The sequence below is a fragment of the Macaca mulatta genome, chromosome 1 (assembly GCF_049350105.2).
Source record: "Macaca mulatta isolate MMU2019108-1 chromosome 1, T2T-MMU8v2.0, whole genome shotgun sequence".
Classification (NCBI taxonomy): Eukaryota; Metazoa; Chordata; class Mammalia; order Primates; family Cercopithecidae; genus Macaca; species Macaca mulatta.
This window is the reverse complement of record NC_133406.1, coordinates 148,226,841-148,252,423: the sequence shown is the minus strand read 5'-3', so window position 1 is coordinate 148,252,423 and position 25,583 is coordinate 148,226,841. Positions and strand designations below refer to the sequence as shown.

At 40.8% G+C, this 25,583-nt stretch overlaps 2 protein-coding genes across 2 annotated transcripts in view; one reads left to right on the top strand and one right to left on the bottom strand.

Moving 5' to 3' along the window:
* Window positions 1-6,139: 6,139 nt before the first annotated feature.
* SETSIP (SET like protein) lies at window positions 6,140-7,531 on the bottom strand. Its single transcript, XM_077953086.1, has one exon. It carries the CDS (start codon window positions 7,514-7,516, stop codon window positions 6,644-6,646), a length of 873 nt encoding a protein of 290 aa, XP_077809212.1. The 5' UTR covers window positions 7,517-7,531; the 3' UTR covers window positions 6,140-6,643.
* A 4,847-nt stretch (window positions 7,532-12,378) lies between these two features.
* Window positions 12,379-25,583, top strand: part of BTBD8 (BTB domain containing 8) — a 98,318-nt gene continuing 85,113 nt past the window's right edge. Inside the window, exons 1-2 of the mRNA XM_015144794.3 lie at window positions 12,379-12,754; window positions 21,305-21,502. Of these exons, the coding sequence (XP_015000280.2) occupies window positions 12,606-12,754; window positions 21,305-21,502 (347 nt within the window). The 5' untranslated portion in view covers window positions 12,379-12,605. The remainder of the gene's footprint in view (window positions 12,755-21,304; window positions 21,503-25,583) is intronic.

Below are 25,583 nucleotides of genomic sequence, written 5' to 3'. Positions count from 1 at the left end.
CTCTAAGTGGCATAGGCAATTATGATATTTAAAATATGCTTGAGGAATATTTCAGTTAGATTTTATAGTATCTATTTTTCTTCTTTCTTAAGATAGTGTTTATTTTAATGTGACCTAAATGTAGAAGAATAAGTGATCTAGTCATAAATCTTGTTCACCCAGCAGGGTTCTAGTTAGTGCCTTTATTGTCTTTAATGCTAAAATAAGGCCAGAGGAACATTAAAGCCTATCACCTCTCCCTCACTGTTGCAGAAGAAATATCACATTAAGAGCTATACTGGGGCAAGCACAGTGGCTCACGCCTATAATCCCAGCACTTTGGGAGGCTGAGGTGGAAGAATCGCTTGAGACCAGGAGTTTGAGACCAGTCCGGGCAACATGGCAAAACCCCATCTCTAAAAAAAATACAAAATTAGCCTAGTGTGGTGGCATGCGCCTGTAGTCCCAGCTACTCAGGAGGCTGAGATAGGAGGATCACTTGAGCCAGATGTTGCAGTGAGCGGATATTATGCCACTGTATCAGCTTGAGCGACAGAGATCCCATCTCAAAAAAAAAAAAAAAAAGAGCTACACTGACAGTAAATAAAAACATTAAATTACCATTTGCATTTCCTCCAAAAAAAGGAAAGAGCTATATAAATACCTCTTTAGTCATTCAAAAAGTAGCCTCAATTTTCTTATTTTTCTTATTTATTATTATTATTTTTTGAAGCAGAGTTTTGTTCTTGTTGCCCAGGCTGGAGTGCAATCTTGGCTCACTGAAACCTCTGCCTCCTGGGTTCAAGCGATTCTCCTGCCTCAGCCTCCCGATATGCCTGGGATTACAGGCATGAGCCACCACACCAGGCTAATTTTGTATTTTTAGTAGAGACGGGGTTTCTCAATGTTGGTCAGGTTGGTCTCAAACTCACGACCTCAGGTGATCCGCCCTCCTCGGCCTCCCAAAGTGCTGGGATTACAGGCACGAACCACCGTGCCTGGCCTAATTTTCTTATTTTTCAAGATAAAATAAATATTAGGAAGATATAGTATTGGGAACATATTGCAACACTTATATATGGTATGCCTGTCCCCTGCTTGCCTTTTTAAAATATAAAAGTGATTATTTAGAATGAGAAATCACAACAGATTATAATTTCTGGAAAGCTGAAAAAATATCATAAACATAGGTCATAAATATAGGAATTTTGACAAATTTCACTCTGTATGACTTTAATCAAAACATAAAAAAATTGTGTTTATAATTAACATGTTGTGCATTACTGAGAATATTCCTTTTGTTCCAATAAGGCATCAATGAGAATGGAAGTCTCTACTTATTTACACATTTATTTCCAATACCTGTCAATATGTGACATCGTCACATAGTGATGTGATCTTTGGGCCCTACCCCTTCATGTCACCATGCAGGATGAATCAGCAAAGTATTCCTGGAAACCATTCCTATACCAGGACAGGGAGCAACAACCTATCTAGACATGGAAGTGAATGTGAACTGATAAACATACCCCACCAGTCCTACTCACTGAAGCCCCTACTTAGTTTCACTGTGACTGAATCTTAAAAATGCTTGTAGCTACTCAGTAGCACCAGATATGAGGCAACATTTGACCAAAGTTTGCCAACTTTACAAAAACATAACCAAGTAAACACACTTTTAGGGATGCTACTAGAACCCTAGAAGGGGCTTGTGGAAGTGGGGCGCCTAAAGCTTTAACTCTGTCAGTTTCCTTATACTTTCAGAAAGTAGAAAGAAAGAAGAAAAGAATGGGAGAAAGGTAAGGAGATGAGGAAGGAAAAGAAAAGAAAAAAAATCAAATATTATTTTGAGATAATTTCCATGCAGTTCTGCCCTGAAAAAAAAAAAAAAAAGGATTTGGATCAGTGATTTTTCATAATCCCCATCCAGTGCAATATTCCCATGATAATAAATGCATATATATATATATATATATATATAGAATTCAATACAATGATTTGTTTAAATGTACTGAAAATTGTTCATTTAAATAACAGCTTTCACTTAAAAGTAGTTACCAAGCAATATCTTTATTCAAACAGTGGTAGTGCTACCTAAACATTTGTAGAACTCTTTTAAGGTTGTTTCTCATTAGATAGTGAGCTATACAAAAAAGCAGGGTCTTTATTATACTCTCTACATTTTAACCTCAAATGTTTAGCTGGGCATGGTGGTGTATGCCCATAGTCCCAGCTACTCAGGAGGCTGAGGTGGGAGGATTGTTTGAGCTAAGGAGGCACAGGTTGCAACAAGCTGAGATCACGCCACTGCACTCTAGCCTGGGCAACAAAGCAAGACTCTCTCGGGAAAAAAAAAAAAAAAAAAAAAAAAAAAAAAAGGTTTAACATAGCTTTGTTTAAATCCTCTTTAACACTTAACACTTAAATTTTTTTATTTAAAAATAAATACAGATACAGAAAACCATATCAGGGAAATTTATAGCTAATAATTATTTTGTGTTATAAATATCTATATTTCATATTCTAAATATAATCTGTTTTAAGATTAATACTTTTGGCCAGGCCCGGTGGCTTAAGCCTGTAATCCCAGCACTTTGGGAGGCCGAGGTAGGCGGATCACAAGGTCAGGAGTTCAAGACCAGCCTGGCCAATATGGTGAAACCCCGTCTCTACTAAACAAAAATTAGCCGAGCATGATGGTGGGCACCTGTAGTCCCAGCTACCTGGGAGGCTGAGGCAGGAGAATCACTTAAACCTGGGAGGCAGAGGTTGCAGTGAGCCAAGATTCTGCCACTGCATTCCAGCCTGGGCGACAGAGGGAGACTCCGTCTCAAAAAAAAAAAAAAAAAGGTTAATACTCTTGCAACCAACACTCACATTGAGAAATGAAACTTGTCCAGCCACCTTGTAAGCTCTTCCATACCCCTGTCATAATTACAAACTCCCTCTTCCTCTCAAAATTAAGCTCCTTTCCTGACTTGGATAGCTTCACTTCCTGTATTTCTTTACTTTTTAATCATCTAAATCTGCGTATTTTGATACCGTGATGCTTCATTTTGTGTGTCAACTTGGCTAGTCCATGGTACCCGGATATTTGGTCACAGATTACTCAAGATGTTTCTGTGAAGAGATTGTTTACATGAGATTAACATTTAAATCAGTAGACTGTGAGTAAAGCTGACTGCCCTTCATAATGTAGGTGGGCTTCATCCAGTCAGTTAAGGCCTTAATAGAAGAAGACTGACCTACCCTGAAGAGGGTAGAATTCTGCCAGCAAACTGCCTGTAGACTTCATGTGCAATTCTTCCCTGGGTCTCCAGCCTGCAGGCCTCCCTGCAGATTTGGGGGTTGCCAAGCCTTTACAATTGTGTGAGCCAGTTCCTTAAGTCCTGCCCCCTACCCCATACACACACACACACACACACACACACACACACACACACATATTTGTATGCATATATATGTGTATACACACACATACACACACACACAGAGTTCTCCAGAGACACAGAACCAATTGGGTGTATATATATACATACAGAGAAACAGAAAACTCTAATAATAGATGCTATTCCTAGACCCTATAGTTTATTCATGCCAATTTTAGACATTGTATGTTCCCCCCCCCTACATTGTAGCCCATGAAAGATATTTTTTAGACCTTTTAAAATCTACAGATTTCCCCTCTTTCCCTTTATTTTGCTTATACTTCTTCTATTGCAGAACCTGGGCTGTTCAATCTGTGGAATTTCCCATAGTCTGCATTCTGCCAACTGCATATTTATGGTACAAATCAGCATATGCTTCTGCCCTTTGTGTTTTCTGCTGATTGGAATCCAGAGGCTTGATCAAATTCAGGTTTGATTCATTTGGCAAGATCATACATGTAGTGTGTTTTTCATCAGAAAGCATATATTGCCTGGTTTTCTTTTTGTGATTTTTGCAGCTATTGCTGCTCATCACTTAGATCATTGAGGGTTGTAATATGGTGCTATTCTGATTCTGTAATCGCTTTTCTTTTTCAAATGGCTTTTCCAAATGGCTGCCTATTCTTAAATATGATGGCAGGAAGAAATCAAAATCACAACTTCCCTGTCCATGAAGACCTTCAGTGCTCATCATCACTATCACCTTTGTAAACCCACCACATCCACTGGAGCTAGTAAAATTTAACTGCTAGGAGGAAACAAACACTAACAGCAAAATGACATTGCCTATTTAAATGGAAGACAGCGTAGGGGGAAAGCTAAAACTCTAAAGAGTAACCTTCAAAACTATTTTGTGATGATAAGTCATAAGCTAATAATACACATCATAGCAGAATTTTACATGGATTATCTCATTTAGTCTTTCTAACCACCACATGAGATACCCTTATCCACATTACAGGGAAACTGAGGCTTGGAGAGCTTCACGGATCAGCACAATAGACTCAAGCTCAATAGACTTAGACTATTAGACCAGTAGGCTAGGTCATACAACAATAAACAAGTTAAATTGGATTCAATATCATGATTCTAAAGTCTGCACTTTTAACCATTACACACATGCAGGGAAGAGTCCAGAAACAGTATAAGTGAGGTTTGTGCAGAATCCTCAGCTTTATCAGTTCTATGTGTTGCTGTTAGCACTGAGAGGACATTGAACAGATTAACAGTTGACCAATACTAAGGCAAAAAAATTACTGCACCCTCACCCTTGGGCATGGAACATTCAGCAATTCATTTTTTATTTTGTATTTTTTGAGACAGGATCTTGCTGTGTCACCCAGGCTGGTTTGCAGAAGTGTGATCTCAGCTCACTGCAACTTCCACCTCCCGGGCTCAAGTGATCCTCCTGCCTCACCCTCCTAAGTAGCCAGGACCACAGGTGTGCGCCGCAACCCAGGGCTAATCTTTTTTATTTTTGATAAAGATGCGGTTTTGCCGTGTTGCTCAGGCTGGTCTCGAACTCCTGGACTCAAGTGATCCACCCACCTCAGCCTCTCAAAGAGCTGAGATTACAGGCATGAGCCACTGCACCCAGCCAGAAAAAAATTTTTTTAAAGCAATGTATATAAAGCCTCTATAATTAAAACTGTGATACTGGCACAAGAATAGATGGCCTGAACAATGTGATAGAATAGAAAGTCCAGAAATAGAACTAAGGGAGAAAACAATTTAGCATATGATAAAAGTGGCATCTAAAATGAGAAGGGGAAAAGTTGACTTTTAGTAAACGGTATTGGGATAACTAGATAGCCACTTGGAAAAAAATAAAATATACAATTGGATCTTTCCTTCATACTATGTAACAAGATAAATTCCAAATGAATTAAATAGCTACGTATAAAAAGTGAAATCACACATTATTAGGGGAAAAGCGTATGAATTCCTTAACAATCTGGAAGTTAGGATAATCTTTCCCCCTATGACTCAAAGTCCAGAAACAATGAACAAAAAGAAAGAAAAAATTTGACTACATTAAAACAAAAACATCAGGAAAAAAAAAAAAAAACCCACTAAAAGCCAAGCCAAGTCAGAAGACAAATGACAAATGGAAAAATGTATTTGCAAATTATATCACGGACAACACTAATATCTCCAACATCTAAAAATAGAGAAAAGACCAAAAGCAAAATGGGCAAAGGATATGAATAATCATTCAAAGAAGAAATTAAAACGGCAGTTGAGTGAAATGTAGTGGAATTGCCACCATAAAAAGAAATGACAAAGATCTGCATTAGCATGGCATAACCGCTAGGATATACTGGTTTTTTTTGTGTGTGTGTATACATTTAGTTTTATTGTAACAAAGCAACTTGTACACTTTTAACGTTTAAAACCGAGCATCATCTTTCCTTTCCAGTGAAACAAAAAGAAAATTTAAAAATAATCAGGAATAAAATTACAATAGAGAATGTCAATTCCAAATAAGATCCTACAGGTTCTGCTGAGTCTCCCACTGAGTGGCAGCACTCAAGTCATCATTAGGAGAGAATTTATTTTAAAAGTGTTATCTTAAACTGCAAGGATGTCTGTCAAATATCACAATTAAACATGCCAAAGGAGAAGCCATGTTGTCAAAATGCCCACTTAACCCACCCAAACATCTCAAACCCACCCTTTGCTGACCTTCTACAACCCCATTTTTTTAAAGTTTTTTTTTTCTTTTTTTAAACAAGAGAAAGTAGACAGACACATGTTGGTAAATCTAACTGCCCATATTGTCCCTTTGACCTACATAGAGACACAGTGTACTCTCTGAGCCCAATATACAGAGAAAGGAGGAAAAAAGCTAGAATTCTATGCACTATGACACAGGGGCCTAGCACCCTCCAGCTTCCAGCAGAGCGAAGGGAGCAGGTTTTTCTTCTTTCCCACAGAGCTAGGTTGTGTTGATTCCGTACAGTTTTTGTTCAGACAGGAAGGGATAAAAATGAACTTCGAACAGAAAGGGGAAGACACTCTTTTCCCATTGTATTATGCTCAAGGTATTTCCCCCAAATAAGTTGAGAACCATGGAGTAGAGAAAAGAGACCTCAAGAACAGGGCAACTGAGCACAAGAGGCAAAAAAAGAAAAAAAAAAGAAAAAAAAAGAAAAAAAAAGAAAAAAAAAGACTGCAACTTGCTCCCAGGGACTGGAGAAAATTTTAAAAAAGGAAGGTTGGAATCCATCAGTGTTCTATTCGTCATCTTCTCCTTCATCCTCCTCTCCTTCCTCCCCTTCATCATCATCTTCATCTTCTTCACCTTCATCCTCATCCCCTTCTTCATCAATATCTTCTAATCCTTCCTCCTCTTCATCATCATCATCATCTTCTCCTTCTCCTTCTTCATCATCCATATTAGGAACCAAGTAGTACTGCAATGGGTTTGGCCAAATATCATCTTTAATGACCTCTCCTAACTTATCAGCACGTGCATCAGAATGGTCAGTAAACCAGGTAAAGAAGATCTCTGGTTCCTCATGCTGCCTCTTCCTGCTGGCTTTATTCTGCGTTTGACTTGAACATTTCGTCAAATCCTTTCCAGATTTCCATTTGATTTCAGTGGACTTTGAAGATGGATCACCACTCTCATTCAGATGAAATTCTTTGGAGAAAACTTTATTTTCAAAGTAAGGATTTTCATCAAAATAAAAATCTATTCTGTAACCTGATTTAATATCTTCAAATTCTGTCACTTCAACTTTGGTCAAATAATGCAGTGCCTCTTCATCCTCCTTCCCAAGCAGTGCAGACATTTGTGGATGGTTGACAAATGTTGTTACCCAAAAATCTGGTATTTTGGCGATCAATTCTGACCTCTTCTGAAAAAATGGTTGGCAGAGTTTGTTATATTTCTGTTCTACTTTCAAAATCTCCTCACTGTCTTGTTCATTAAGTCTGTCTATTTCATTTTGTACTTCATCAATGTGTTCAATTGCTTCTTGCTGTTCTTTTTCTCCCTTCTTCAGCAAGCCTGCAGAGGCCGATGTGTCCTCTGGTCCCAGAGTAGGAGGCGGTCTTGGTTTCTTCTTTTCAAGTGGGAGTGGAGACTGGCGTTTAGGGGCCATGCTGTTAGGGAAGTCCAAGAACCAGACCACGAGTCTCCTTGCTCATCTGGAAGCAGGCAGAACACTCTAGTATATACTGTTAAATGAGGAAAAACAAGATGCAGAATGGTAAATATATAGTATGCATGTTACCTTATGTTTAAGAAGGGGTGATCTGAGTACATGGAATATGTGGAATACACACATATACATATACACATTCATTCTTTTTTCCAAGGTAAAAAGGAATTTACCCACTTTATTTCAAGTAGTATATAATTTCACTTTTTATATTTAGCTGTCCTATCCATTACATTTTTATATATAGTTTTGTTTTTTTTTTTTTGAGATGGAGTTTCGCTCTTGTCACCCAGGCTGGAGTGGAGTGGCTTGATAATCGGCTCACTGCAACCTCCACTTCCCAGGTTCAAGCAATTCTCCTGCCTCAGCCTCCCGAGTACCTGGGATTACAGGCCTGTACCACCACACCCAGCTAATTTTATATTTTCAGTCGAGACAGGGTTTCACCATGTTGGCCAGGCAGGCCTTGAACTCCAGACCCCAGGCAGGGCCTTCCAAAGTGCTGGGATTACAGGTGGGCACCACCATGGTCAGCGAATTTTTATATATAGTTCTTAAAAACAACAACAACGACAACAACAACAACAAAAACACTACTCAGCTGGGCATGGTGGCACATGCCTATAGTTTCAACTACTCAGGAGGTTGAGGCAGGAAGATCACTTGAGCCCAGGAGTTCAAGGTCAGCCTGGACAACATGACAAGATCTCTCTCTCTCTGAAAAGCTTTTCGCTTTTTTTTTTTTTTTTAATTTATTGAGATGGAGTCTCCATCTCGGCTCACTGCAACCTCTGCCTCCCAGGTTCAAGCGATTCTCCTGCCTCAACCTCCCGAGTAGCTGTGATTTGAAATTTTTCCTGTTAAAACATTCACTTTTTGTTTTGAAACAGGGTCTCACTCTGTCACTCAGGCTGAAGTGCAGAGGCACAATCAGGGCTCACTGCAGCCTCTAACCCCTGGTTTAGGTGATCCTTCCGCCTCAGCCTCCTGAGTAGCTAGGACTACAGGCATGTGCCACCACACCTGGCTTTAATTTTATTTATTTATTTATTTATTTATTTATTTATTTATTTATTTCGTAAGTAAGTAAGTAGAGACGAGGCTTTGCCATGCTGCCAAGGCTGTTCTTGGACTCCTGGGCTCAAGCAATCCTCCCACCTCAGACTCCCAAAATGTTGGGATTACTGGTGTGAGCCACCAAGCTCAGCCTAAACATTTTTAAAGAGGGAGAAATAATGCATCAAAAATGGATTTGTTTTCATGAGATTGAAGTTCTTGAAAGAAGTTTTTTCTTCCAAGGCAATTTTACCTACATTTATTTTTCACACATTAAGATCACAGTTAAAGATAACCCTAAACCAAATTACGAGTTTAGCCATGTTTACCTTCACAGCTCCCACCGCTAGTTCCTTAAACTCTCTTTTCCTCCTGATCAAAAATGCTTTCAGGAAGAACATCTGAAAACCCCACTCACATTAGGGATAAATAACTATAGAGATGAATTAAAATAAAAATAATGCTTTAAGTTAAATTATCTAATGGTAGAATGTGAAGCATCAAAGACAAGATTTTTTTTTTTTTTTTTTTTTTAAAGAGACAATCTTGCTTGCCCAGGCTAAGTACTGCAGTGCTGCAATGTGATCATAACTTACTGCAGCCTTGAACTCCTGGCCTCAAGCAATCCTCCCACCTCAACTTCCCAGTGCTGGAATTACAGGTGTGAGCTACCATGCCCAGCCATGTTTTGTTTTTTTAAGGGAGTACTTACTTATTCTTTAATCATTTCACATAGCTGCCTAAGCTACCTTAAGTTTTGTTATTTTTACATATCTTTCTTGAGACGGAGTCTTGCTCTGTCACCCAGGCTGGAGTGCAGTCGCACGATCTCGGCTTACTGCAACCTCTGCAGTGAAATGATACAGTTAAGTGATTCTCCTGTCCCAGTCTCCCAAGTAGCTGGGACCACAGGCACGCACCATCACACCTGGCTAATTTTGGTATTTTTAGTAGAACTGGGGTTTCGCCATGTTGGCCAGGCTGGTCTCAAATTCCTGACCTCAAGTGATCTGCCCGACTCGGCCTTCCAATGTGTTGGGATTACAGGCATGAACTACCACACCCGGCCTAACTTAAGTTGTTTTAAGATAAAACATGAATCAGAAATCATTCTGTCACCCATTTGCAACCAGAGAGTAGCCTAGTTGTTACTTTATCAGATGATAAAGAGGCCTGGTAGAAATCCAGCAGGGCTTTGAAGGGAGTCTGGTGCTAGACTGCCTGGGTGTTTTTTTCATTTTTTTTTTTAACCTGTAGATATTTAAGGTATACAACATGATGTTTTGACATACAGAGTAAAACGATATAGTCAAGCACATATCATCACACATACTTTTTTTCCCTCTCACCACACAGTTACTTTTTTGTGGTATGAGCACCTAAAATCTAATCACTTAGCAAATTTCTAGTATACAACAAATATTATTACCTATAGTTCTCATGCTGTACATTAGATCTCTGTACTTACTCATCCTACATAAATGCAATTTCCCCAACCACCTTTCTACTGTTTACGTACTTTTAAAAAGATCCTATATATGAGAGTATGTATTCAGTATTTGTCTTTTTTTTTGAGATGGAGTCTGGCTCTGTCACCCAGGCTGGAGTGCAGTGGCGATCTTGGCTCACTGCAAGCTCCACCTCCCGGGTTCACACCATTCTCCTGCCTCAGCTTCCTGAGTAGCTGGGACTACAGGTACCAGCCACCACACCTGGCTAACTTTTTTTGTATTTTTAGGAGAGACAGGGTTTCACCATGTTAGTCAGGATGGTCTCGATCTCCTGACCTCGTGATCTGCCCACCTTGGCCTCCTAAGCTGCTGGGATTACAGGCGTGAGGCAGTGTCTTTCTGTGCCTGGCGAATTTTACTCAACTTTACGTCCTCCAGGTTCATCCATGTTGTCACAAATGGCAGGATCTTCTGTTTTAAGAATGAATATTATTCCATTGTATATATACAACATTATCCATTAATCTATCCTAGGGACAATTAGGTTGTTTCTATATCTTAGCTATTGTGAATAATGCTGCAACAAATATGAAAGTGCCCATATCTCTATGAGGTGCTAATTTCATTTCCTTGGTATATACCTGAAGAGGGTTTGTTGGATCACGTCATAGTTCTATTTTTAATTTTTTGAGGAACCTCCATACTGTTTTCCATAATGGCTGCACCAATTTACATTCCTACCAAGAGTGTATGTAAATTGACTAAATTTGCCAGTCAAAAAATAAAAGATAAATACTGTCTGGGTTATAATATACCATTATTATGGTGTAACACACCATATATTATAGTGTGATATATGACATTGTGTGACCTTGGCCAAGTTACCTATCCTTTGTATGCCTCAGCTTCCTCATCTGTAAATTAGGTCTGAAGACAGTACCTAGCTAAATGGTTGTTATAAGGATTAACTGAGTTAAAACACACAGAGCAAATAGAGTAGCGTTTATCACATAATAAGGATTCAAATATAATCTACTATTATGTTATCTTTGACACCCCTCTTTTCTACAGGAATAATTAAGAATCAATTATCGATCCAAGCATTTGGGAATTTAAAAAATCAATTATCCAGTTATATTTTTCAGAATTAAGATGTCCAAATATTTGAGAGAGGGCATTATCTGAAGAAATGGTTACTTCTTGGCCAATCTTATGGTACAAATACAAAGACCATATATTCCTCTCCCCACCTCCTTTTTTTTTTTTTTTTTTGGTAGAGATAGGGTCTCCTTATGTTGCCCAGGCTGGTCTTGAATTCCTGGGCTCAAATGATCCTCCCGCCTTGGCCTCCCAAAGTGCTGGGATTACAGGTGTGAGCCACCGCAAGCTGGTCAATATATTTTCCAAGCAATTCCTTATCTTCACCTTGTGCGTAGAGTTTGTGAATGAAACAGAATTTTTTTTTTTTTTTTTTGGAGACAGGGTCTTGCTGTGCTGCTCAGGCTGGAGTGCAGTGGTGCAATCATAGCCCACTGCAGCATCGACCTCCCGGGCTCAAGTCATCATTCCGCCTCTTCTTCCCAAGTAGATGGGACTTGCCAGGCCCAAAGCAGAACTACTGAGTTTTCTTCTTTTGGAGGCAGTAATCAAATAAAAAATAAATACCAAAACCTTAAATGATAATCACGTTTGCTACTTTCTTTGGAACAAAAAAGAATTCTATATTTCATCCATCCACCACTTCACTGCTCAAAGACTTTGCCCCTTACCTATTTCTCCCTTCTTGGTCATAAACGTTAGGGCATTATATGCAAAGCCCCGTCCTATTAACGGAGCTTTCTCCGATCAAGTCCAAAAGCTTATGAGCGACTCCGCGGATACGAAGGGGATGGGGCCTTCTAGATGTTGTAAGTACCTCTTATATTGGACTCAGAATTGTTCTGACTGGCAGTTTATGAAGGTCTTCCCCTACCCCTCCCATCGCCAATTTTTCTTGCCCCAAACATTTATACCTCAGGGTTAAGAAGCCAGGTAAGTGAGGGTGTGTGACTCGCCCAGTCTTTCGCTGGAAAAAGTGTAGACCTGTCAGGAAGACGCATACAAAGGCTGCATGTGCTGATTTGAACTGCCTCAGTAAAACACTGAATGAATGAACACCAACCGGAAGGGAAAGTAGAGGGGAGGGGATAAGGAGCCTGAGGACTGGTTTGCCCCGCAGGATGGTCCGCGCCGGAGCCATGGGAGGCGGGGTGCCCGCAGGCAGAAGTAAACAGAGCGAGTACGCCTGCGCACGCTCTTCCCGGGTCACGAGCCGGCTTGGTTGTGGGCCTCTGAGGCTCCCCACCGCGGTCCGGCTGCTCTGTGAGACCGTCTACAAACCGACAAGAGGCGTCAACCTTTTACCCTAGGGGGCGGATTTGGGTAGGAGCCGAGCGTTCGGTTGGAAACGCCCCCTTCTTCCTCCTGGGCGGGGCAAGTGAGGCCAAGTACTGGGCCTCCAGGGCGCCGTACCTCTGTGAGACATGGCTCGCTGTGGGGAAGGCAGCTCGGCCCCCGTGGTACTTCTGGGGTCCGCTGGAGTTTGCAGTAAGGGGTTGCAAAGGAAGGGGCCGTGTGAGCGGCGCCGGCTGAAGGCGACGGTGTCGGAGCAGCTCAGCCAGGATTTGCTCAGGTAGGAGGAGGCGGGAACTCTGGCTGCTTCAGTTCCTAAATCGCCCACCTCCGCCCCGAAGCTGTGGCTTCTTTCGGCTCTGCCTCCCCCTGCCTCAGCACTTGGTTCTCCTCGCCTCAGGCGACTGCGGGTCGTTCGTCAGTCTCCCCACTATTCCGAAAGTGGCTTCGTTCGCCCTGGAATAACCAATGCGGAGCACCTCGACACCATGTACCAGATTCAAAAGGAAAACAAAAAAGCTTAATTATGTGCGGCACCAGTTTGCCAGAAATATCTTAACACAGGCACGCTTAGTTGTTTCATATCACTAAGGTCGGGGTGGATCCAGGTCCTGAACACAATTTTTAAAATAAGTTTATACAATTTTAGGAAAAAGAATAAAATTAGGAAAATGATTATTTGAAATGAAACAGCAATACTATAGTCTTGGAGGTCTCCTCTGAGGTCTATTTAAGCAGTTTACCAGAAATGCTTCCTGACTGCGACCTGGCTTCCTCTCTCCACCTAGAGCTCTCTGTAGCTCCCAGCAACTCCCAGCTCCTGTCAGGACCAAAGCAAATGGAGGGTCGTCCTGACATTTAACCTTTGTAAGCCTCATGGATATCCATCTCGGGTTATTGGGAATCCCGTTAAAATAATTTCAGCTTGCAAAGAAAATGAAGTTAGAAATATGACCTAATTTCCAGCAAGACATTGATTCTTATATTTCAGTGCATCAGAATCACCTGGAGGAGCTTGTTAAAACACAGGTTTACTGGGTCCCAGACCATAGTTCTGATTCAGTTGGTCTGAGTTGGGACCGAAATTTTCGATTTCTAACAAGGCCCCAGGTGATGCTAATGCTGCTGGCTAGGGTGACTATGAGAACCACTGAAGTAAACATAATTACTAATAACTAAAAGTTGTGCAGCATTCTACTTTTTTTTTTTTTTTTGAGACAGAGTCTTGCTCTGTCGCCCAGGCTGGACCCAGTGCAGTGGCGGGATCTTGGCTCACTGCAACCTCCACCTCCCGGGTTCAAGCAGTCCTCCTGCTTCAGCCTCCCCAGTAGCTTGGATTACAGGCACCCGCCACTACGCCCAGCTAATTTTTGTATTTTTAGTAGAGACTGGGTTTCATCATGTTGGCCAGGCTAGTCACGAACTCCTGACCACAAGTGATCCGCCTGCCTCGGCCTCCCAAAATGCTGGGATTACAGGCGTGAGCCACCGCGCCCAGCCAGGATTCTACATTTTAAAGTGCTTTCTGTCAAAAACTCACCCGTACTTAAGGCTCCGGTAGCTATAAACAGAATTTATCAAAGTAAAAAACATTTCCCTTGAATTTAGGACTATCTACTGGGGAAGCTACTTTGTCTCTACCAGGGAGGGACTGATGAAAAAGATGGAAAAAATAATACTGAAGTTGTTAACGTTTCTAGGGTAACACATCTAATTTATATGAAGAAAATGAGGTTGAAGTATTGCTAGTGAACGATTTATCCTCATCTTAGTTACAACTGAGGGTAGGACTCAGAACTCCCAAATTCTTATTATAAACAAAGAAAAATATATATAGCAAGATTTTTTTAAAAACAAAAAGTCTCACCCAACTACCTTAAACGTTATACTAAATTTTCTCCAAGCATAGCAGTCATTTATTTATTCTAATAACTAAAAGTTGTGCAGCATTCTACTTTTTTCTTTTACAAATACGAAGTATCTAGCACCTACCACGTACCTAGCCCAGTACTAGGTCTTAAGTAATAAAGGTTAATGTTGTTTGTTCTTACACTCTAGTGAGAGGTAATGGCTAAACAAAAGTGATAGTTGTGGTGGGGTGAGTTGAGAAGACTTTATAGGGTGACATTTGAGCGAGCTCTTAGGGATTGGTTAAGAATTGATTAGGCAAAGATTGGGAAGGGAGAGGTAGAGGATATCTACACAAGGGGAATAACTTTTACGGAACCACAGAAATTTGAAAGAGCTTGATTGATTTTGAGAAAGCAAGTCGTGTTAGACTCTGCCAAAGAGTAAGGAACAGAGACACTCCTAGGTTACCTGACGTGATAAGATATGTAGAGAAGTGAGGAAAAGTGGGAGACAGTTTTAGCCCTCAAAAAGCTGGTTCCAATGTACAACCGGAAAGTTGTTTGGGATATAACAGTCATACAATAAGACCACATCGACAAATGGACTGTTATTCAGGGCAGTTGTAAAAAAACAAAACTAATATCTATTGCCATCCTACTATTTGCTATACACTGGGCTTACATGAAATGTTTTACTTACTTCTCTCATGAATCCTGTGAGGTAAGCCTTGTTATTCTTATTTAACACATAAGGAAACTGAATGTTAAAAAAAAGAGATGATGGTGGCACCTGTAGTCCCAGCTACTTGTGAGGCTGGGGCAGGAGAATTGTTTGAACCTGGTAGGTGGAGATTGCAGCGAGCTGAGATTGAGCCACTGCCTTCCAGTCTGGGCATCAGAGCAAGACTCTGTCTCAAAAAAAAAAAAAAAGTGATGGAGTCAGAATAAGAACCTTGACAATCTGGCTCCAGAGACTTTCAAGTGACTTGCCCAGGGTCACATAACCAGAATATGAACCCAAGCAGTCTGCCTCCTCTACAGTAAACTGATCTTCCAGTTAACTTTGCACCTTCATCTCCTCTTCTCTCCTTACCTATTTCTTTTTCTACCATAGATTTGCTTAAGAATGCTCTTCAGTGCCATCAGTTGGTTTGTGTTTGTTATAGAACATCTTTGCTCAGGTTCTCCTGCTTGACTACTACATTGGCCAGTGGCTAACCTTGGTTCAGTCCATTGTCCATTCAGATGTGATTAGGATGTAGGGGCATGTGGTACAAACCAGGGCCACATATAAGTAATAATTGAATTTGGTAGCTTTATTTGGAAGGAGACTGTATGGCAGGCAATCAAAGTTACAGTAGGTAAGGGTGAGTGGGTAGACTAAGACTAGATCATAGGGGCTTTCTTTCTCCAGTGAAATGTTTGTGATGTATTCTAGAAGCAGTGGAGAAACATCAGTGTTTTTAAAATAGGGAATTAACACATTTGGATCTGGAATTTAAGGAAAGGGAAATTGGAAATGGGACCAGCTGCTGGGAGATTTTATAGCAGTCCAGGGATACATAATGGCAGTGGAAATGGAACAATTGATAGGCTTGGTGACTGATGACATGCTGGGGAACAGGGTAAAGGAAGCATTGAAAATGGCCCCAAATCTTAGGATATTTGAAAGGGAAGCATTTAGGCTACTACCATACCACCCTGAACAAGCCCGATCTTGCCTGAAAGGGAGGTGTATAATGAATGTCCAGCTACCTATATCCAGGAAACAACTGGAAATGTGTCTGGAGTAGAGGAGGGAAGTTGGACTAGCAGATTGGTAGTATCACTAGCACCCAGTTATCCAAATATGAGAGAGATCCAAGTTATTCCCTTCCATGCCAATTTTACCAACTCCTGCCAATTTTATTACCTAAATATATTTTAATGTCATCCCCTCTTTATCACCATTGATCCTCTCCTGGCTTCATTCATCTGTGTGGTAGTTTTCTCATCTTCATTCTCATTTTCTTTTTTTTTTTTTTTTTTTTTTTTGAGACGGAGTCTCGCTCTGTCGCCCAGGCTGGAGTGCAGTGGCCGGATCTCAGCTCACTGCAAGCTCCGCCTCCCGGGTTCACGCCATTCTCCTGCCTCAGCCTCCCAAGTAGCTGGGACTACAGGCGCCCGCCACCTCGCCCGGCTAAGTTTTTGTATTTTTTAGTAGAGACGGGGTTTCACTGGGTTAGCCAGGATGGTCTCGATCTCCTGACCTCGTGATCCGCCCGTCTCGGCCTCCCAAAGTGCTGGGATTACAGGCGTGAGCCACCGTGCCCGGCCTCTCATTTTCTTTTTTTTTTTTTTTTTTTTTTTTTTTTTTTGAGACGGAGTCTTGCTCTGTCACCCAGGCTGGAGTGCAGTGGCCGGATCTCAGCTCACTGCAAGCTCCGCCTCCCGGGTTTACGCCATTCTCCTGCCTCAGCCTCCCGAGTAGCTGGGACTACAGGCGCCCGCCACCTCGCCCGACTATTTTTTTGTATTTTTTAGTAGAGACGGGGTTTCACCGTGTTAGCCGGGATCGTCTCTCGATCTCCTGACCTCGTGATCCGCCCGTCTCGGCCTCCCAAAGTGCTGGGATTACAGGCTTGAGCCACCGCGCCCGGCCCTCTCATTTTCATCTGACTCCTCCTCTACACAAATTTATATATTTTGAAAAATAAATTTGCCATTGTTTCAAACCAGTTACAGGGCAAACACGCCTGATAGCAATAATGTAGGCATAACCTTAAAATGACCCTGTATGGTGGATGTACCTGCGTGTGTTGCGAGCTAGGGAATCTGGGAGTCGCTATCCCGGAGATTAGTTCTTTGTGAGGAACATCTGAGCTCCTGGGCCCATACTGTGGAACACAGGCTGTAAAGGGGATTGAAGCTGTGAGTTTTGGGGGGGGGTGGGGAGGGGTCTATGAAGATTGCCAGGACATTAAGGGAATGTAGAGGACATACATAATGTGGAGGACATTAAGGGAAGGGGGTTAAGTGAAAATGCTGTATAAACTTCTATGCTGCTTGCAAGGGTTTGCAGTTTTCCTTCCCAGTCCGTCACCACTGGACTGTAGGTAAGGTGGATACCTTGTCTGGCCTGCCATCACTGGACTCTCTCCCCTGTATGTAAACCCCTGATAAAAGCCTATGTCTCATTTGCTGGCTCTGGGTCTCTTCAGCCTCTTGAGCCTGTTGCCTTCCCTGTTGAGGTTAATAGAGGTTCAGCACACACAATTTTGTGACTCCTCTTTCACTGTAAGATACAGTTAAGCTCTTTGCCTCTTATTCATCTTTATCTCTGCAGCTTCATCTGCCATTTCACACCCTCTCAATACTTTATGCTGACTGATGTATAGTTCCACACTCACACGTATCTTTGTAAGGAACATGGAGCCAGGCACTTACCTTGCCTTACTTCCCTTACCAGCTCTTACTCAGTATTTAAAATCCCATTTGGTTTTCATGCCTCTATGAGGTCTCCTCTTTTGTTTGTCCCTGAACAAAATTTACTTATGCTATTGAATATATCACACACTTTAATTTTCAGACCTGGCTTCCCTACTATACTGTAAACTCCCTGAGGATAGGTATTATGTTTTAGTCATCTTTGTGTTTCCAGTGCTTAGTACATAGTATTTGCTCGGTAAATGTTTAGTGATAACTGGGTTTTATCAGCAATCTAACTTGCTTTAGGTAAGTTACGCTACAGTTTGAATGTTTGTCCTCTCAAAACTCATGTTGAAATTTATGGCCTGGCTGGGCATGGTGGCTTATGCCTGTAATCCCAGCACTTTGGGAGGCCAGGGCAAGCAGATCACTTGAGGTCAGGAGTTCGAGACCAGCCTGGCCAACATAGTGAAACCCTATCCCTAGTAAAAATACAAAAATTAGCCTGGCATGGTGGCACGCATCTGTACTCCCAGCTACTCAGGAGGCTGAGGCAGGAGAATCGCTTGAACCCAGGAGGTAGAGGTTGCAGTGAGCCAAGATCACGCCACTGCACTTCAGCCTGGGTGAGAATGAGACTCCATCTAAAAAATAATAATAATTTACAGGCTAGGCAGGTGGCTTATTCCTGCATTCCCAGCACTTTGGGAGGCTCAGGGGGACGGATTGCTTGAGCTCAGTGTTGGGGTGATCAGACCCAACACCAGGCCTTGGGGGCTATGAAGTTCGGTGGAGTCAAAAGAATGAGATAAGACATAAAGTGGGACCAGGTGGCAACACTAGTATGGGGGCCGTGAGGGCCCTGAACTCTGGAAGCCTGCACTATTTATTGGCGATCAAACAAGCAGATGCTAAGGATGTGGGGGTTGAAAGAAAGCAGTGTATCAAGTGCATGATCTACAGTTGTGACGGTTTAGCATTTTCTTTGAAGCATATGGAACATGTTCTGCTACTTGAGATAATGGGAAACATGTTCGTCTAGTTTAGGATACAATTGATCTATGAGCCTGGGAGTGCTAGAAGCAAGGAGCCAGAGACCATGAGGGGTTTTATGCTCTGAGCCCTGGATTCCATCCAAGCCATGAGGGGTTTAATGCCCTGGGCTTAGATTGTGGTGCAGCAGGGCAGCCTTCCACCCTTCGGCACAGAGCTTGGTGTTCCAAAGGCAACGAGGGGTTTTAGACGCTGGACCCCAGACATGTTCCAAGATTCTTTTACATTATGTCAGATATGCAGGCCCTGCCTCAGCTTTTTTCCTGACACTCAGCTTTTCCCCAACACTCAGGAGTTTAAGACCAGCCAGGGAAACATGGCAAAATCCTGTCTCTCCAAAAGATACAAAAATTATCCAGGTGTGATGATGCTTCCCTGTGGTCCCAGCTACTTGGGAGGCTGAGGTGAGAGGATCCCTTGAGCTCGGGTGGTGGTGGTTGCAATGAGCCGAGATGGTACCACTGCACTCCAGCCTGGGCAACAGGGCAAGACTCTGTCTCAAAAAAAAAAAAAAAATTTAATTGCCATTGTAGCAGTATCAAGAGGTAGGACCCTTAAGAAATGATTAAGCCAAGAGGGCTCCACCCTTGTGGGTGAGATTGGTAGTGTTATAAAAGGATGAATTTGGCTCCTTCTTGCTCCCTTTTGTCCTTTATCCTTCTACCGTGTGATGACTTACCCTTGCAGATGGTAGCACCTTAATGTTGGACTTCCCCGCCTCCAGAACTGTGAACCAATAAATGTTTGTTCATTATAAATTACCTATCCTGTGGTATTCTGTTACAGCAGCACAAATGGACTACGATAGGTGAATACAGTAGTTGGCAAAGATATGAGATGGAAAGAAGCTGGGCCTTGGCATCATTGAGACTTTGCTCCAATCTGTCCTTCCTCTGGACTTTACTATTCTATGAGCCAGTAAACTCCCTAATGTTTAAGCCAGTCTGAATCAGATTTTCAGATTTGTAACAGATATAAAATATACTTGAAACTGATAAAAGTGGTTCTATCAAATAAAAAGCACTGTATTTTCACATTAACAATTTTATACACACTTTTTTTCCCCCCCATTTAGCAAGTACTCATGAGCATCCATTAGCAGCAAGGTGGATTTCCTGCCAATGGTTGTATGGCTACCAGTTGCAGTGCTTCCTTATTCACTTGAGGGGTGGGATGGGGGAAGGAGGGTGGGAGGAAGGAACAAATTGAGTGTTTATACAGTTTCTGTTTCAATTAAAGTTTGAGAGCCCAACACCTTTTTGTGTAACTTTAAAAATTACTTATGAAAATAATTTATTGAAAATATTGACCAAACTAAGATGCACCTGTTTGGCCATTATTTTCAAGGTTTGAAAGCTTTTGTGCTCTGAAGCATTTGTTTTGTCTAGGGTAAAATAGGATCATTCAATAAGCAGATATTGAACTCTTGCTGTATACTGAAGATACAGTTTTTGCCCTTGGGGAGTCACAGAAATACTATAATAGAGGTATGCGCTGAGTCTGATGGGATTAGAGGAAGGAGCCATTAACTTGGTGCTGGGGGAGTATGAGTGTCATTGGCAACTTTCTAAGCTTTCACTGTAATGGATATCTTTATCCGTTACTTGTACCTCCTGTAGTGTACTGTTGTGATTGCCAGTTTTATATATCCTGTAATACAGAAGTCCTCTGAGAATATGTACCTTGCTGATGATATTGCTATAGTGATATGAAGTATTATTTAATATTTAGAGAGTAAAATATATAGTTACTGCAGAGAGACAAAAGATTATATTATGACATTTTCTATTATGTTGATTTCTCTTCTATCACTCATGGATACGTGTAATCAGTGGGCTTTACAGTAGCTATGTCTGTACATTAGCAAAGGGATTTGAAAGGGTTTACCTCATGAATCCATCATTTAATGATAGATTAGAGCATAATTCTATTTGTGGGAGTGGGAGACTGGAAAAGAGACTAAATGTCACATTTTTGACAGCCACACCTGGATTTCCGACTTGGTAATTAACATTAGCCAGAACTAAGTACCAGTTTCTAACCTGAATTTTCTACTGACATGTGTGGTTTGTTGCTGTCATTGACTATTAACTTTTTTTTTTGGCTTCAATTTAAGTAAGATTTTAAAAAATGGATTCTTTTAAATAATTAAAGATCATGTCAACTTTGCATTTTAAAAATAAATCTAAAGTACATCTAAAGACAAATCAACATAAGTAGCAGAAAATGATTTTTTTATTATCAGAAGGAATTCATAAGAAAAAATATTTTGAAACAGTAGTCTTACTCTTTTAGTGAAATTATCTTTGTTTTCACTATGAATTTTAGAAAATTAGGCTCTAAGCCAATATTAAACAATGTTCTTTGGAATGAACTGAGGACAAACTCATTTTTATATTAACTTTATGTTGCCTCTGTATTTTTTAGCTTGTGTGTTATTTTTAAACCTACTTTATAAAAATATGTATATGTTTCTTAGCATCACTAATTAAACTATGATTCCTTTTTATTCCTTATAGGCTTCTAAGGGAAGAATTCCATGCAGATGTTACCTTCTCTGTGGGTTGTACTTTGTTCAAAGCACACAAAGCAGTCCTTTTAGCAAGAGTTCCTGACTTCTATTTTCATACTCTTGGACAGACATCAAATAGTTTAACAAATCAGGAGCCTGTTGCTGTGGAGAATGTTGAAGCTTTAGAATTTAGAACGTTTTTACAGTAAGTGCTTTCTTTATTCATGTAAGTCTAATATGTAATTGCTTATTTTTAACATGTGTGTTTTTATTTAATATATTTTCATATGTATTTTGTAACCTGATAAGAAAAATCCATTCACTTAAATTGCAAATTATCTTAGTAATTAGTGTTAATGGAGGCTAAGTGTTAATATTAGAAGCTTAGTAGTGATAGAGGCTAAACATTAAGCTAAGACTGATCCTGAGAAAGGGGAAACGGTGTGCTCTGTAGTAATTTAAATGAATTAGTCTATTCCAGGATTTCTCAGTAGTGGCACTATTGGCATTTCAGGTTGTATAATTATTTGTTGTGGGGACAATGCTGTGCATTTTAGGATGTTTAGTTGAGACCGAAATATCTCCAGACATTGCCAGATGTCCTCTGGAGGTTCTGATTGCCCCCTGTTGAGAACCATTGCTACGTACTGATTTCTGTATTGTTGGTATGTGAAACTTTATGTATATTTATAAAAATATAACATCATAACTGTTTTTATTCTCATGGCTTATGTCTTAGTCCATTTGGGCTGCTATAACAAAATACCTTAGACTGGGTAATTGGTGAACAACAGAAACGTATTGATCACAGTTCGGGAGCCTGGGAAGTCCAAGATCAAGGTGCCAGCAGATTCAGTGCCTGGTGGGGGTTAGTTACTTGAAGACAGCATCTTCTCTGTGTCCTCACATGGCAAAAGGGATTAACAAACTTTCTTGGGTCTTTTTTATAAGAGCACTAATCTCATTCGTGAGGATGGAGCCCTCATGACCTAATCATCTCTCAAATGTCCCACCTCTTCATACCACCACATTGGGGATTAAGTTTCATCATATGAATTTTGGAGATGGGGGACACAAACATTCAGACCATAGTAACTTGTATTTGGTCAAATTGTTTTTTTAGAACAGAACATCTTGGGGATTCATGTTTTAACTCAGAATTGTCATCAGCTAAATAATGGGAGAAACCAGTTTAAATTAATCTTCATTCTGTACTTCATTTCTTTTTGTTGTTGCATAATATTTCATTGTATGGCTATTCCACATTTTGTTAATCCATTCGTTGCCATTTAAATTGTTTCTATTAGTACTTTTTGGCTATGATGTATAATGCTGCTATAACACTTATATACAAATTTTTTTGTGAACCTATGTTATTATTTTTCTTGAGTATATACCTAGGAGTGGAATTGCTGGGTCATATATATAGTAACTATGTTTAACCTTTTGAGGAACTTCTAAACCGTTTTCCAAACTGGCTATAACATTTTACGTTCCCACTAGCAATGTAAGAGGGCTTCAGTTTCTCCACATCCTCAGCATACTTGTTATTATCTTCTGTATTTTTTTATTATTACCCTGCTTGTGGATGTGAACTGGTATCTCATTATAGTTTTCATTTGTATTTCCCTGATGACTTATGATGTTGAGCATATTATCATGTGCTTATTTGCCATTTTTATGTCTTTGGAGAACTATCTACATCCTTTGCCCATTTTGAAATTGGGCTCTCTTTATATTATTGACTTCTAAATGTTCTTTATATATTCTGTAATGTTAGACTCTTATCACAAATATGATTTATACATATTTTCTCCTATTCTCTGGGTTGTCTTTTCACTTTCACGATGGTATCATTTATGACACAAAAGTTTTAAATTCTTAAGTAGTCAGGCCAGGTGCAGTGGCTCATGCCTGTAATCCCAGCACTTTAGGAGGCTGAGGTGGGCAGATCACCTGAGGTCAGGAGTTCAAGACCAGCCTGGCCAACAGACGGCAACCCCGTCTCCATTAAAAATACGAAAAAGTTAGCTGGGCATGGTGGTGCATGCCTGTAATCCCAGCTACTTGGGAAGCTGAGGCAGGAGAATCACCCGAACCCAGAAGGTGGAGGTTGCAGTGAGCTGAGATTGTACCATTGCACTCCAGCCTCGGTGACGGAGCAAGATTCCATCTCAAAAAAAAAAAAAAATTATGTAGTCTAGCTTATGTAATTTTTCTTTTGTCGCTGTGCTTTTGGTGTGATGGCTAAGAAACCATTACCTCATCCATGGTGTTGAGGATTTACTCATTAATATGGTTTGGATTTGTGTCTCCACCCAAATCTCATGTCAAATTGTGATCTCCAGTGTTGGAGGAGGGGCCTAGTGGGAGGTGATTGGATCATGGGGATGGATTTCCCCCTTGACGTTCTTGTGATAGTGAGTTCTAAGGAGATCTGGTTATTTACAAGTGTGTAGCACCTCCTCCTTGTTCTCTAGAGCTCTTCCTCCTTCTTTGGCCATGTAAGACGTGCTTCCTTCTTCTTCGCCTTCTGCCTTGATTATAAGTTTCATGAGGCCTCCCCAGCTATGCTTCCATGCCTTCCTGTACAGCCTGGGGAACTGGGAGTCAATTAAACCTCTTTTCATTATAAATTACGCTGTCTCAGGTAGTTCTTGATAGCAGTGTGAGAACGAACTAATATACTCGTGTGTGTGTGTGTGTGTGTATGTGTATGTGTGTGTATGTATATATTTTTTTGAGACAGGGTTTTGCTGTGTTTCATAGGCTGGACTCTTAACTCCTGGGCCCAAGTGAGTCTCCCAAGTAGCAGAGATTACAGGCATGTGCCACGATGCCCAGGTTACTCCTATATTTTCTTCTAAGAATTTAATGTTTTTATATTTTTAGCTCGTACATGTAGGTCTTTGATCCATTTTGAGTTAATTGCCATGTATCATGTAAGGAAGGGGTCTAGCTTCATTCTTTTGTATGCAGATATGCAGTTGTCACAGCGCCAATTTTTCCTCCTCCTCTCCCTTCTTTTCCTCGGATTGTCTAGACACTTACTGAAAATCAGTTGCCCATTGCTGTGGACTGCAGTTGTCTCCACCCAAAATTTATATGTTGAAGCCTTAGCCCTCAGTGTGATAGCAGATGGAGATCGGCCCTTTGGGAGATAGGTTGAGATGAGTTCATGAAGGTGGGGTCTTCATGAGGATTAGTGCCTGTATAAGAAGACTTAGGGTGGGTACAGTGACTCATGCCTGTAGTCCCAGCACTTTGCGGGGGCAGAGGTGGGTGGATCACTTGAGTCCAGGGGTTTGAGACCAGCCTGGGCAACATAGCAAAACTCAATCTTTACCAAAAATACAAAATATTAGCTGGATGTGATGGTGTGCAGCTAATAGTCTTGGCTACTCAGGAGGCTGAGGTGGGAGGATCACTTGAGCCCAGAGACAGAGTAGTGAGCTGAGATCAGGCCACTGCACGAGCCTGGGCCTCAGAGTGAGACCGTCTCCAAAAAAAAAAAAAAAAAAAAAAAAGTAAAAAAGAAGAGGCTCCAGAGAGCTTGTGTGCATACTTACTCTATCCCTGCCATCCAAGGACACAGTGAGGCAATGGTGTCTGGAAGCCAGGGAGCCCTTACTAGAACCCAACATACTGGCACTTCATCTTGGTCTTCTAGCCTCCAAAAACTGAGAAATACATTTCTGTTGTTTAAGCTACTCAGTCTATGGTATTTCATTATGGCAGCCTAAGTTAATTCACCCATAAATGTGAGGGTTTATTTCTGGTTTCTCAGTTCTATTCCACCAGTTTGTATGTCTGTCCTTAATGCCAGTGCCACTTACCTGTTTTGACTTTTATGAGAAGTCAGTTGGATTTTTGTGTTTTTATGTCCTTATGTATCTTTTATATGTCTAAAAAACTTCTGGGATATCTGTCCTTATATCCCAGAAATTTTTTAGATGCCAGTCTTTTAGTTATTTGCTGACGTGGTTTTTGCCTATAATCAAAATGACATTTACATTAGTATAGAAAATTATCTTTGGATAATTATATTTTAAGTGTATTTATGTGATTGGCTTATTCATTTTATGCTTTAGCAGTTGCTTTAATGACTTTTTTCTTTATTGTTTCTGTTTCATGTGTGAAGCTCCTATGGAAAGCATAAATGGAAAATTGCCTAACTTCGGCTACCTGTGTTCCTTAAAATAATATACTATAATTTAAGCAGATACTTTAAGTACAACGTAGAAAATCATTATCGTTTTTCAGTACAGGTTATATGCTCATCATTG